The sequence below is a fragment of the Cygnus olor genome, chromosome 23 (genome assembly GCF_009769625.2).
Source record: "Cygnus olor isolate bCygOlo1 chromosome 23, bCygOlo1.pri.v2, whole genome shotgun sequence".
Lineage (NCBI taxonomy): Eukaryota > Metazoa > Chordata > Aves > Anseriformes > Anatidae > Cygnus > Cygnus olor.
Window position 1 is genome coordinate 90,177 of NC_049191.1, and position 15,571 is coordinate 105,747.

A 15,571-nucleotide genomic window follows, 5' to 3' on the forward strand; every position below is an offset into this window, starting at 1 on the left:
TCAAGGGAAGCTTGCAGGTGACTTAAGAGATTAAGTGGAAGCCTTTTACTTCTATCTCCGCTGTATCAGCCCAAGCTGTCACAGTAATTCTAAGAAAGCAGGAATTTATTGCTCCAAAACTGCAGCACTGAAGAAAGCTGAGATCTCCTGTGAGCTAGCAGGCCTTTGATGCACTTACAGGGAGGTAGGAATTTGATTCAGATGGGAACTCCAGGAGACAGAGACTTGCATTTTGCCTTTCAGCCTGGTGACACTGACTAGGCATATGACAGGCACTGCCCCGGCTGCTGTGCGTTGCTGCTGACTGCACTTCAAGAGGTCACTATTTGAGTTTTATGGCTTAATGTGGTTTCTTTTTGCTGTTGATCTGAAGCCTGTTGAAGTTGTCACTGAGACAGGCCCTGAGTAGGGGCACTGAGTCTTTGAGAGTTTTCCCTGGTGGGAAATCAAAGATAGAAGTCATTCCTGGAACTCATTTAAAATGCAACCGAAGTAACAGAGCAGCTCCTGTGTGTGACTCCACGGATCAATGGTGCCACCATGCAGTGATGAGCCATCCAGTCCTATTATGTTGGACAGCACCTAGCCATGGACAGTGTACAGCACAAGAGCTAAACTCATATAAAGTCAATCTTACAGTTCCTTCACTCACAAAACTCCCCCTTCAAACAGAGTTTATGCTTGCCTAAGGCTTCTAGGACAAAGGAATAATCTCTTGATCTCTCTACAGCCAACTATAAAATTCCAGTCCAGTCATATTATAAAAGAGATTATGGCATTAAGCTTTGGCCTCTACAGGGCTGGAGAGAAAGAAGGGAAGTGGCAGTAAATGACTCCTGTTTTAGGCAGAACTGCTGAAGGATGGGAGCATCCACTCAATGGCTGCTCCGCCACTCTACAAGAGGGGCTGTGACCCCCTAAGACATGTGCCCCTGCCCCTACTAGGCAAAGGGACAATTTGTGGAGCTATATCACTTCGGCATGTGAGCTGGCAGGATACAGGTACTCTGCATGACAGTTTGACAACCCCTTCTTTCCTTGTGCCCCACGGCACTTTATCTTACAAACTACTGCTACAGAGAGACTGTCCAGACAGAGTTTGGAGCAAGGGCCACTAACCAGTTGCCCTCCTTAGTCTGAGGCAGAACCTGGAGCGATGTTTGATGAAATACTGCCAAAGTTTAGAATACAAAGGAACAAATGCAAAGATCATTGCACGTGGCATTTCACTGGGGAGCAATGTGTCCAAATGAAAATGTATATTGCTGAAATTGCCCGCACAAGAAAAATCTGTGCAAGTGAGCCAGGCATGGTCTATGCAAGGTAATTATGTGAGGCAGTTAAAAGAACATTAGTGGCATTTCAATACACATACAAATTATAGGTTTAGACTATGGCTATATAGGCTGATGGGATACTCTGATACACAGAGCAAAGTTGCTGGAGAATGCTGCTGAAACAAACCTCTTCTCCAGTTAAGTAGTACGCTGCCAACAGTCCTCCAATATAGCGGATGTTCACCTCAAACAAGGACGCTTCTCCATTCTGAAAACACAAAATGATATAATTGACTGCAAAGTCTGCACGCACAAATGGCAGCTAAGGCGAACAGATTGTAGGCAGATGCTTATGTCTCCCAGTTCCCACTAACACTGTAACACACTTCTTCATCTAAGATCTCAAAGCACTTTATTTGCTCTACAGTGACAGGTGGAACCTGAAGGGAAGAGAAATATCTAAATTGCCCATTTATCACAAGCTAACAATACGTAAATCAGTTAGGGCAGCTGTACTGTCCATCATTTCAACCCTGTCTTGAGTTACGCCTTGCAAAAATCTGTGAGTTAGTTTAGGGAAAAAAATGCCCTCTGAAATGTTTTATTTAAAGAAAAAATGGTACAGCCACAAGGAAAAAATATTTTCTCCATTTTTTGTGAAGAGATTAATTACTGCATTAGATAGATGAAATGCACTTCCTGCGTGAGGTACTTTCTGTCATTCAAGGACTCACCCTAGTTTGCAGGAACAGAAATGACCACAGCCTGGTGTATGTCATAGGCATGTTTATGAAGAAACAAACTGCATGATGTATGCATGCCCCACCAACAGAGACAGCAGACATAGATGAATATGGTTCATTGAATCACTCAAGAACCCACTCACCTGGAAATGATTTTGCTCTGCCTACTCAGCTGATGATCAGCAAATGTCAAAATGATTGCATTGAAAATGTGCCAGGGAATCTGTCTGATAAATGATTCCTACCCTCATGCAAATGCATAAAGCCGCAAAACAGAAAGATCTTCCACCAACACAACACTTCCAGTGAGCAGGGGAAAGTGGACCTGAACCTCTGCACTAGCCTCTCATTTCCAAATATCTGCAGGTTACAAATCAGAGCAAATACTTTATTGAGATAATGACTGAAATAGCATTAGGCAGAGCAGAGCGTCCAGTTCCAAACAGAGCTTGTGCATCTTGGGAGTTCCTGCCTCACTCTTCTGGACTGTCAGAGTCTTTTGTACAGAGCCATTTTTAAATTCATTTCCCCTCTTTTCTGCCTCTGCTGTGCATTCTGACACCACCTATCAATCCATAGCATTCATTCTTGTCTATGCAGATCAATCTGTTCTGCAGGCCAAGATTAAAAGCTTTTATGAAATCCAAATAAATTATTTCCCAGTTGATTTTGTCCCTTGTTTATCAATTAGTAATGTGCTGAGAGCATTCAGCAAATTTATCAGATATGGTCTTCCTTTTATGAATATATGAATGCTAGCCATGCCCTCCCAAATGATGTTTTTCCACAAAGGTAGCTGCATTCGTTTTTCTCATGAGGAGAACCATTTTTCATGACAGACAAGTAGGCTGGCATTACAAAATAAAAGTTTGAACTGCACTCTGATTTTAACATTCTCTGTACACCACTGATGTGATCCCATCTGCTCTCCCATGAATCACAGAAAGGCTTGGGTTGGAAGGGATCTTGAAGATCATTTACCTCCAACACATCCCACTAGACCAGGTTTCCCAAAGCCCGATCCAACCTGGCCTTGAACATTTCCAGGGATAGGGCAGACAACACTTTTTTGGGTGTCCTGTTCCAGTGCCTCACCACCCTCATAGGCAAGAATTTCTTCCTCAAATCTAATCTGGATCTACCACATTTCAGTTTAAAGTCATTACCTCTTGTCCTATCACTACACTCCCTGACAAAGATTCCCCCTCCTGCTTTCTTGTAGGCCTCCTTTATGTACTGACAGGGACAGCATCCTTCATTTGATAGCACTGCAAAGCATGTGTTGTGCCGGAGTCCCATCAAATCTAACATTATCTCTAAGAAAAAGTGGCTAGGAAACCTTCAAGGGCCACAGAGAATGACCATCTTTGGCCATTTTCAGAGATGACGCCCTTCCTTTCAAAGCTAGGCTCAATACGTGCTCCCACTTTGCTGCCAAGGCACTACATTTCCACTGCACAAGTCTCAGCAACAACTTTGCATACCAGCAAAGGACCCAATGAAGGAGATCAGTGTTTTTAATCTTAACCTACAGCATGTAAAAAGAAAACTTGCCTTATCTTAGACAGACATTTTACCAGGATGAAGCAAAACTTGTTCTTTCATGAAAAGAAATTCTGCAGAGTATCCAATAAGTACAGTTGTTCGTACAACTGAGACCAAAATACAAAAACAAAACATTAAGCACTGAATTTCATTTTCAGTCAGACATTGAGTTTGATCCAGTGATCCCTGCCTGGAAGCCTTTGCTATGTATAGGGAGAAGATTGGGCGAATCATCACAGCAGTCCCTTTGGCCTTAAAAAATAAATTAATTAATTAATTAAAAAATCAGTGAGTTGAGTGTTTCCTCCCCTGCATTCTTCATATATCCCCTCCTCAAATGATTCTTAGAGAAGACTTTGTAACTGGAACTGGCAAAACATGCACTGAGCATTTCTCTGACACATACAGACGTTGCCAGAAACTGACTTACCACATTCAAGTCAAAGCTCTTCTCCACCCATTTTTTTGCTTCTTGGAATTCCTCCTCGAGTTCCATGATGTACAGAGTATCTAAGGCATCTACCACTGTAGCTCCTCGAAGACCTCCTGCAAAAAGAACAGTGTGATGAAGCTCCATTTGTGCAGTCGTTTTTACCTCCAAATAAATCTGCAGGAGCTGAGACAGACAGTAGCTTCCAGTCCCAGTAATGGGGATTTCTGGATGGGATCCAGACTAGCCACTTTTTCTGATATCTTCTGACAGAACTAGTGAGCTCCACTACCCAAACAAAACATGTTGCTTTGGAGAGGCACAATTTTCAAAGGCCTGATAATGTTCTGAAAAAATACCCCCAAAGAACAGCTCAAGGTCTGCACTTTAGAACACCAGTCATGACTGCAATCCTTGGCCTTGTTTTCCAGTTCTTATCTTGGCCAAAATGTTTACACGATTGCACCCCCTAATCTTTGCTCATCTGCAAACCCAAATTCAGCCTCTTTCTAATCCAGTTACAAGCACAGCCCTCTTCTGATGGAAAAGAATTTTATTTTTATTGTGCAAGAGCATCTAAGAAAGGACTTCGATCAATTCTCTCCTGATGTCGCGCCTGTTATCTGGGCCACAAAGTACTTTTGCTCCACTTCATGATCCAGGCTTTCCTATTGCCAGCATACACACAAAACACAGTCTCAGCTGGCGGCAAAGAGACCAGTAACTAATCTCAATGAATCTTAAACAGAGAGTGGGTGACTTTGGGGATGGCTCCCTTCCTTTGGCTAGCAAAACAAAGAGTCCCTATGAGCATGCCCACTGTTCTCCAGCTGATGGCAATGGGACACATGCAGACTAAGCAAATACCAACCAAGTATTTGGACCTACTATGTCATCCATGTAAAAAAATGTATGCCAAGCTCTGTCTTATGCAAATACTTTAAGAGAGATTCCAATGAGACAGAATGACATGACGTGCACACTGAGAAAACTATACGGGGTATACAGACAGTCTTGGAGCAGTTAAGAGCAAATGAAACCAGAGATATTAACAACTCTGGGTTTGGAATATCCCAGTGCCAGAGTTTTATTTCTGTTAGGGTTCACTAAAAGTATTCCTAGCACTGGAAAGCAAAGGGTACAAAGCAAAACCCTTGGTGCTTAAATTGCAAAGGCAATCACTTTCCTAGGTCTTCCCTCTGTGGATGTAACACAGCAGGGACATAGGTGTGAAGCTTCCTTTGTATCACCGTCAGGAAGCTTAACACCAGCCCCCCCCCCCCCACTGCTCAGTTGCAGCCACATTCCTACCCATGTCCCAACAGTCAGACCTCTGGCAGCAAAGATACTTGGATGAGCTGCAGGAGAAACTGCTTGTATCAGCTCTGTCTCTCCCTTTCAGCGTAACTGCAGAGACTCATACATGAGCTTATGCCCAGGGGCTTTCCTAAGACATACTTCTATTTGGCTCAAGTCAGTTCCTTCTTCTCACTATCTGACTTTAAAATACTACCCCAAATTCTCCAAGCTTTCCCAGCCTTTTATTGCATGCTCAGAGTGGGTTGGCACTTTTGTAATACCTTCAGTGTTACTTTAATTGTAGTTTTGCTTAAGAGAGGAAACCCAGCTGGATGTGCTGTCAAGAAACTACTGCAGAGGAGAGAGGAAGGCAAAGGTGAGTCATGTGTCATGAACTTTAAGACTTTGGCCTTTTCTTATTAAGAAAAAAAAGTGACTGTGTCTGATGTACACGATACCCTTACCCCACAGAAGTGCTCAGATCCACCAATTTCTTGCAGGGCTCATTTATGCTTTCAGCATTCGTCTTGCATAAGAAAGACATCCTGCCTTATTTTGTTGATGTTACAAGACTGCAGTTTTTACTTTTCAGCCAGTCAGCACATCATCGCTTTAACAAAAACCCAACCAAGACTTTACTGCTCAGCTACAGATTGCTGGCTTTCAGATGCTGTCTGCATCAAAAACAGGGACTGTGGAAAAGAGATGAAGGCAGTCTCTAGAAATCCATTTATTCCTAACAGGCTTGCAGAATGTTCATCTCACTGAAGCTACCTCTCAAAGTGCAATAGATGGAATCAAATAGCCACTAGATCAACTGGTGTGTTGTAAAAACAGCTAAGCTGAGGTTTGTACAGCATGTTTTCCAAAAGCAGTGACCATGAAAAACAACATCGCTGCAGCCAGAGCTGTTTTTATCAACTTTAACGATTCTTCAGTATTAATGATCATGTAATTTTTTTATACACTTTCCTATTAGCAAGGAGAAATACACCAGTTCAGAGTAACACAGACAAGCAAAATATTTTTAAAAGAGAAGGAAGTGCCTGAGGCACAGCCCATTACTGTGATATTCCGAGAGTAATGCTAAAGGGGTTGATTTAATTTGATGATATAATCCACAAAGCCTTTCATAATCTGCAGAGAGACAATGAAAAAAGTTGCATCTTCTAACTGAAACAAAGACAAGGAGACAATAAAGTTACAATTTTCTGGAATGATTAATTGAAATGAAAATTATTGCCTGAATTTATAGAGCCTTTTACGCTTTTAGCAAGTCAGGCCTTTAAATACATGAAATGCACCAGAGGATTAGGAACATGCTTGAATCTTCATTAAGGCATACAGCTCAGAGTTACTTAGCTTTCCTCCACTGTATTTGACAAAGTGGGGGCAAACCGCGCTTCCCTGCTGGCTTGTCTTTGTATCATTTCCAAATTAAACAGTCCCCTAAACACTCTTTATCTGAAGAACTGCAGGTTGTTTTGTACATCGGTTTTGTCACTGTTTCCTTTCTTCTGTACCAGCTTTGAAACAATTGCATGTCTGACTTTTTTTTTTTTTTCCTGCAGCTAAGGTCTATAGCAATAGCAAGAGCTACAGTGTCACCTTCAGCTGTCTCATGAGAAGATACAAAGGAACCTCCCTCCCCTCCACAGCCATGCAGAGAGCAAACCAGGCATCAAGACTTTGCTGCTGTGTCCCTGTCACATGCCAGCACAGAGAGGACATCTAAGAATCACAAAATCATAGAATGGCTTGGTTTGGAAGGAACCTTGACGATCATCTAACTCCAACCCCCTTGCCATGGGCAGGGACGCCACCCACTAGCTCAGGTTGGCCAAGGCCCCATCCAGCCTGGCCCTGAACACCTCCAGGGATGGGGCATCCACAGCTTCTCTGGGCAACCTGTTCCAGTGCCTCACTACCCTTACAGTGAAGAATTTCCTCCTAATGTCTAGTCTAAATCTATCCTCATTTAGTTTAAGACCATCCCCCCCTGTCATATCATTATCTACCCGAGTAAAGAGTCCTTCTCCATCTTTTTTAAAAGACCCCTTTAAGTATTGAAAGGTTGCAATGAGGTCTCCCCGGAGTGTTCTCTTCTCTAGGCTGAACATCCCCAGCTCTCTCAGCCTTAGAAAAAGACCCAGACCTTCCTGTACACACTGGTTATTTTGCTACAAAAGAATCTCCATCCCTTTCAGGTTTCTGCTTGGACTTTGTTTCATTGGATCATGACAGAGCTCATGACACAACCTCCAATGGCGATGATTACACTCAGCTGTCGAAAGATAGTGCTATACACATCCCAGCATGTTTACTAGAACACAGCCATTTATAAAGATAGTGATATTTGCTTGACATGCCGATTATTTTGAGAGATGTTAAAAAGAAACACCCTTCCAGGTCTATGCATTATAACGCGATGGATATAATCAAAGGGAAAGCAGCTTCAACAGGAAAAGGAATCAAAACCCACTCTGTCACTTTTGACTCTTGCTGACACTTCCCTCTCTAAATTACTGGTTTCAGCCTCATTGAAATCCTCAAACAAAAACCTTCTGAAAGTGTCTGAACGACTCCGCGTCTGAGTTTTTTCCTGTTTCCACAAATCTAAGACCCTGTGTGCTAACAAATTTCCTCCACTGATCCTGCTGCAAAACTGGCTTGGAGTGGAGCTACACTTTGCTTGCAAGAGGCAAGGTCACTTCTTAGCTGATGGCCAGAATCGATGGTGTGTCTACTGGACACTGCTCTGAGATCCTCTCCAGCTCCTATACTGCCCCATAAGAGTGCATGACCATTCTGATTGGGAAAAGGAACCCTCTGCTGGAACCAGGGAGAAAAACTGGGACCTCAGGCAGAACGCAGTGATGCTTGTCTGGGGACCATGGCATTTTTAACTGATGGACTTCACGGCAGCTCTTGTGAGAGCAAGCAGCAGGGCCTCTGCCAGGTGTTTCATCTGTGAGGGAATGCAGCACGCCAGAAGCAACAGCTCATGGCAGCAATACAAAAGCTCATTTCCTTGGCCCCTCACGCTGAAGGAGGCCCTGTACCACCCTATCCTAAGCCACAAGTGTATTTGCTCTTTTGTGCATTAGAAGAATGGAGACATCCGTGTAGGCAACAAGGCTGCTCTGTTCCTATTTCCACCCACACAGGGCAACTATCATCCCTCTACTCACTTGTGAGTGCTGCCACAGAAATCACTAACAAATGTTACATTAATTAACATAATGCTTGTGAAAGGTGCTGAATGGAGCGTGCCACAGAGAGAAGAATGCATTGTACACACACTGAAACACCCACAGCCTCTGTGGGAATGTGCTTTAATGTCCGTCTGAAGGAACAAGAACATTCAAGTGACACTATCTTAGTGGGGCCTTCATTGGAATTGATGTAAGTTCTGTCTCCAAAAACCACAGATAAAGCCCACAGTGGCTCATTCTAGTCTGAGTTAAATCAGCTGCACGGAACATCTCATGATCCTCCGTTCCCCTTCTATCCCTGACTCGTTTCTGATGCCTTATAGCTTGAGTGTTTGTTAAAGCCACTTACAGTAAGAGTTTACAAGACAAAGCATATTTCCAAAAGACTCACTATGAGGTTTAACGTGTGCTCACTGGACCAGAAGGGAAATATTCTGGAAGTCATATATCAACCTCAACAACCAAAGAAACGAACACGTACAAAAGTCTGCCATACCACTGCAGCACTGACTCAAAGCCAGGTTCCTCCCCACAGCCGAGGGACAGCCATCGTGGAACACACAGCTGCACACAGGGCAGCCGAGAAGGGTGGGCACTGCAGCCTGAGGCTTCTCTGACCCCAACAAAGAGATTTGTGTTGATTAAAAATGAGCCTATGAACTATGGCCAAGAAGCAACAGATGTGTGGTCCCCATCACATGCTGAATGAGGACTGTAAAGGGTAAAAAGCTCCAACTCAGGCAAGTAGGGAACCTGCAAGTATCAGATGGGTCCCTTGGCACATGTACAGGTTACACACATTTGCACGTCATCCCCTACAGGGTCCCAGCAAACCAGTGTGTAGATGAAAAAAAGCAAGAACTTCCTTCTCAGTGTATGGTTTAAAGGGAGGACACAAGGGCTGGTCAAAGGTGGAGAATATCTAGCCTACCACCTGCCAAACATGTAAAGGCTAATTAAGGCTTGAAAAGAACTGCAAAGCACCAAGCTGGAACTAAGTATAACTCTGGTAACAATCACAACTGCTGCTGCATCTGTCGACCTCCTTTTAGCTACCTATTACCAGCAAATCAAACCCACCAATTTACGCAGAAACAGGCCAATCAAACATACCAGCATCAGATACACAATGAAACTGCACATTTGACCATGAGTAGAGTAATAAGGGTTTACATCTGACTTAGTGAAGCTTTCATAAGCCACTAATTCAACACATGAAATTCAAATGCAGCCAACGCTTTGCAACTGCTCACATTTACAAACCAAGGGACTGCCACTGGTCATACTGGGATAGGACACTGGTCCATGCATTGCTTATACAGCACAGCAGAGGTCCTCCATTATAAAGGGCCCAGTGGACAGGATTACGTTTTTTAAGAGGCAAGATGACCCATTGAACAAAAGACAAAGATTTTACACCAAAGAACCCTCTTTTATCAGCAGACCATTATATTATCCCTGCTTTCTCTCTCCTTCAGTCTCTGTGGAAGCCATACAGAACAGAAGACAGTCACTTCAGAGAAAGCCGCAACTTTTCATGTGGCTTCTTGCAGCCAAGGTCAAAAACCTCCAGCTTGAAAGAACCTCTGTCTCCATCTTCTGCACCCTACAGGCAGACAACAGCAAGCTGAAATGCACAGCACTTTGTAGATTTCTCTACAGGTTCAGCAACTATATGACTGAGGGACTGAAGAAAAGGACAGAAGCGGGGAGAGAAGAGGAGGGGGACAGAACTAGACTGTAAAAAAAAGAAAAATGAAAACCAAAGAGAGTGCAGAACACTTGCAAGAGCATCCAGGATATTTTCAATGTGTTCCCTTGGCACCAGAAAATAGATTGAGGTTTTCACTGTGCTCAGAAAATGGTTCATCTTCCCTTGCTCTGCTGCTCCTCTGTCAGTTCAAACTGCTAAGTGCTGCCTGTAACTGAGCCAATCTTCAGCCCAGCCTTCTGGGTCATGGAGCCTGAGCCACATGTCATCTTTTCAGCCTATCCAGCTGCTATCCAAAGTAAGCCCCGTCACACTCCTTCCAGTGGGAACAGGGCCTGGGGGGTCCATCAAGCTGCTTGAATAAGTTGTCAGTGACTCACCAACAAAAGAGACAAACGATAGGCAACAGAGTGGCTCAACGGTAACAAAGCATGATTTATTTACTTTCATCCTATATCAGAGAGTTTTTATTAAGAAGGATGGACAATAGCAGGCCCAAGGATAAGGGACAGTTGGTACAGCAGCTTACAGTTCAGGATCTCTCTCCAGAATTGCACAGAACACCCTTGCATGCTCTCTATATGAGCTCACACAGGTGAACCAAGCCCTCTCTCCTTCTGGCTTTTCCAGCTCCATTCCTACCAAATCCAAACAGCTCTCCTACCTAATGGACATCACTTTTCAGTTGCAATTTTGGGGGTCAAAGAGCACCTACTGACAAAATATATATATATATATATATTTGTGGAAAGCTACTCAGGCTCTAGGAAACCTGAATATGAAAACCAACGACAAACATCCTTGGGGTGAGGTATTTATGGGCTGGGGATCTACCTGTTCAAGACCTTTTGCTACCAGACTTACTACATAGAAGCACCCACTTCTCTCAAAAGTTAAACAAGTGTCCTAGCCTGAGGACATATTCAGCCTCCATAGCTCAGCAACTGTTTCATTTTCTAGACAAAGTGGAGCAGCTGTGATGGGAGGGAAAGAGAGTGTCACCTTCACTCACTCCCCTCTTCCCAAAATAGCCAACCTAGAGCATCACAGGCCAGATATGCAACTTGAAGAACTCCCAGCTGCAAGGCTGCCTGTCCCTTAAGAGTTGTTACAAAAGCTGTAAAACTGATGCTTCAGCAAATTAGCAGCTAAGATTGGGGTCTTTAATAGTCCTGCTCATCAGGACGGAGAAATGCCTTTTACTAATGGTTTTGCCTAACTCCCACGTCTACTTTGTGTCTGAGGATCCAGTAAGCATGATATCTTGTATATGTGTGATCTAAAGTACTGCCGCCCTGCTGCAAAAGCCAAACATACATCGCACACAACAAGGTAGTCTCTCTCAACTCTCACCAGCTTTGCTGTCTAAATGCATGGGAATAATGCTAAATGTAATGTGTGCCTAGATGCACTGACTTTGCAATACTGGAAAAGGAGCAAGGGTTCCCAAGCAGCATAAGACAAGTATCTTCACCAGCTTTTAAACATTATCTCCCTTGAATAAAATTCTTCTTTGTGCCATTTAGCAAGGTGGGGATCAGGCTCTTCTCCCAAGCACCAAGTGATAAGACAAGGGGAAATGGCCTCAGCTGCCCAGCTGAGTAAAACCACCACAAGTTTACAACTGAAAGACAAGAGTAAAAGGTGAAGGAATTTAGATCAGTGCAATGTAAACCTAGATCAAAAATGAAAGGTCTTGTCTCCCACTGTTTTTGTCAAAACACATTTGTCAAAACAAAAATTAGTGCTGAAATCTTGTTTGGAATAAAAATTAGGAAGCAGTTTCTACAAAACATGATGAACTTGTTAACTGCTCACACAAAACACTCCAATTGTTACTAGCTATTTATCTTCACCTCTTAGAGAACAAGTGACACAGGGCAAAACAAGAACTGAAAACACTGAGATCCCTTCTCATTTTGCTGGTAGTGAAGGCTTCAAAAGATTGAACTGGCTTTGATTAAAATCAGTGTCTTGATAAAACACAAGTTGGAAAAGCACGCGTCTCTGAGTGCTCCTGTCTTGTTTTTTTCTGGTTCTTTTTCTCATTGATACTGCTTGGAGATGGATTTATAATAACAAGTTCCTTTCACGGGAACTTCTAACAGCAGCTAGAGAGCTCTTTGACTGTCACCTCAGGTGCTGGGCTCAATTGGACACGGAAGGCTTTCTGTCTCAGAGTTAGGCCCTTCAACCATCCAGTCTTGCCTATCAAGCCAAACATTTTCCAAACGGCTGCTTCCTTCATCATCAGTGATTTAGCTAAGAAACTATCAAGCAGTCAGGAAATGTGCCCACCTCAATTAGAAGCAACAGGCGGTGATGTATGAATATTTAACATGGGAAAGGTAATTGGATGAAAATACTAATTTAACAGCATTCTGGCCACCCGAAGAGAAATGGTAACCTCCAATTGTGCAATCACTTGGTGCAAATTTTCTGTTCTGCCTGAGTCTGTTTCCCTATGATCCCAAAATTACAAAACCCTGGAGTCTTTTTGTGTGGTTAAAATAATGATAATAATAGTAATAATTGCTCTCTGAATTTGTGTGCTGAATTATTTCTGCTGCCTACTGCGCATTACATTATGCAGTTGTCTTCACGGGCTTTTAAAAGAGAAAAATATACTGTAATGAAGATGTTGCTGGAACACTGTTACTCTCTGGCACCTTTTTTTTTAATGTGTAATGTTACCCAGTTGAATATTATTTTCAGAGGAAGGGCATTTTAGCTTTACATCGGCTTTTGCTGTCACTGAAATGTGTAGCAACGAACTTGATTCCTGTCAGCATGAATTAGTGAATCAAGATATCCTACTGTTATCAAAGATGTTGGAGATTGGTTGCATAATCCGTATTAGAGCTGACATTTATCCCTGCTACTTCCCCCCCTCCCCCACCTTCCACCTGCCTAATATCCCTCTTTCTAGACACCAAGGTTGTCGTTACTACTGCAAGAGACCCATTCCTGCTCTGCTTTCTACTTGGGTCATGCAAAGAATGGTGGCTTCCTTCAAATTGCTGTGTCAAACATTAGCTCAAACATCAGAGTTCCACTGAATCCTAAACCTCACACAGAGAGATTTAAACTTACTACAGTGGTGCCCTGTAAGCTTGAAATGCTCATTTGGAAAGTTTAAATTGGAAAAAAAAATGTTAATGTCACATATGGTGTCCTGTGGGCTTCTTCAAATACCTTTGCTATTAAAGCCCTTATTCTCGGGCTGAGCTAGACCAGATCAGCTTCATTGTGTGAGCAATTCTTGAAAATGTTTGATTTGAACCAAACAGATTTGTCTCCCTTCAGCTGAGACTTACATCTTAGAAAATAAAAGAACAAACTCAGAAAATTCAGTGGGGAACAGTCTTGGCCTAAGATGCAAAGCACAGGCGCACCTTCCAGTGTCTGTATGTTTGCACCTGCAGCCTCTGTGCAGCTCTTTAGATACGAGGACAGCTACAAAGACCCGACAGTGAGGATTTGGTCTAGGCCTGTCTTTAGCAGGAAACCGAGCAAAATTCACATCATCTCAGTGTAAAACCATTAATCATCCTCTGCTCCCTTGCAAATTTCATGAACTTTCCACTGACCCTGAGCAGAGTTTTGAGTTTAATGAGACCTAAAAGTAGGAGCGTGTCTTGGAATTTGTTAGAACTACTGCTCACAGCAAAATGGAAGAGAAGGGAATAAAAAATTAGGAAAAACAGCCACTAAAGTAGCACATGAAAACACTAGAAGAAAAAAAAATCCTGTTGAGTTATGATTAGAGAGCATTCTATAGAACCTCTTTTCAAGATGCTGAGGAACACCGAGGAAAAGAACATCACATCATCGTGGAGGAAGCAAGACATGCGTGAGCAGCCCTGTTACCGTGTACACAGGGGAATGATCCAGGCTGCGACTGGATTTTTGGTTTTCCTTTTTCACTCTCCAGGGGGATGTATTAAAAAAAAATACAGTGAGCTTGTCTTTAGGCATTTTTTTTAATGCCCCCTTTATATATGTTGTTTGTGCCTCGCTCCAGACACTAATTATGCTGAAATAATTGTCTAATCTTCAGAGTTATTGAGCGTGTGATTAAGAGGCAGCCAACTGATTCTCCTCTAGACTATGGAGACATTGGTGGCAACTTCACAGCAAAGGCCGTTTGGAGGTTTGGCACATCCAGCTGGCTAGAACTAACATCTAGTATCCACTCCAAGTATCTTAATGGCACCACTCTGTGCTGACTAGATTATAAGAAGGAATATTCAGAGTTCAATACTAAACTTGAAGCCCCTGACTACACAGATACCTCTGCTTTGGAAAGAATGTGTCTTTCAGAAATGCTGAGGGCGATTTGTCTTCTAGCCACAATTTGCAGTCAGATGCTTTATGTAATTTCTGCTGCAGACACAAACCCACCTGCACACATGTGCTACTAGAAACTATATTAGGAAGCAGAGCAAGTTAAAAATACTTAAAAGATGCATTTTCAGTTATTTGTTAAATATGTTGGAAGAGTCTTGAGACTCCTGACTTTATCTTTATCCTCCTGTATTTAGTTTTCCTCATTTATTCAGAGGAGATGAGTAGCTATAAACTGTGCAGTAGAAAACCCACTTACGTTCTTTGTTTTAATTCACTCTTATTCCATTCTTGAAGCTTCTGAAGAGATTAGACAAGTTCAGAACTGGCTTTGCTGTGTTAGATTTCACATTTAGAACTTAACTGCTTTATCATATTTTTTCTCGTGCTATTGCTGAAGTTTCTTGCCACTTTTGTTATGTATCTCATTGGATATTCATCTGGATTACAGTTGGATTTTGACAATTTTTTATTTACCTTCTGGAGTTTAAATTTCAAATGGCTCCTGCTGCAGAAATTCATTTCCTATAATTTTGCCAGGTAGTTGTTTCTGACATTATCATCTTTTTCATCTGTGCTGCCTTTTGGGACAAACGAAGTCTCTTACCTCTCTTAATCAGTAGTTGTTACGTCATCCCATCGGACATCAACTTTCAGATTTTTCACTGTTTTCAAGGGTGGATCTGTGTTCAGAGTGTTGTGGTAAGCATTTTTTTTTTTTTTAATAATTTTATATATTTTTTTCTTTATAATTTTAAAAAATACTCTCTTTCAGCCTCTCAGGATTGTTCTTGTATCTTTTTGGAATTTTTTGCAAGTTCAAGAAAATCCCTTAGCTTTTGCTTGAGGCTTCAGTGTGAAAAACTGGGAGGATTTTTTGGACTTACTGAAATTGTTCCTCCTTCTTGTGATTGTTCCTCCTTCTTGTTTTATTCTCAAAAAAATCTACTGCACCCTTACACCTTATACGCAGCCCCCAAAAGAAAAATGAGAAAAAGATCAGT

The 15,571-nt window shown here is 42.4% G+C and overlaps 1 protein-coding gene across 2 annotated transcripts in view; it reads right to left on the reverse strand.

Moving 5' to 3' along the window:
* Window positions 1-15,571, reverse strand: part of MAN1C1 (mannosidase alpha class 1C member 1) — a 45,509-nt gene that overhangs the window by 16,406 nt on the left and 13,532 nt on the right. For both annotated transcript variants that reach the window (XM_040535078.1, XM_040535079.1), the window contains exons 4-5: window positions 3,996-4,111; window positions 1,465-1,545 (exon numbers count right to left, since the gene is read on the reverse strand). In XM_040535078.1, coding sequence (XP_040391012.1) covers window positions 1,465-1,545; window positions 3,996-4,111 — 197 coding nt within the window. The remainder of the gene's footprint in view (window positions 1-1,464; window positions 1,546-3,995; window positions 4,112-15,571) is intronic.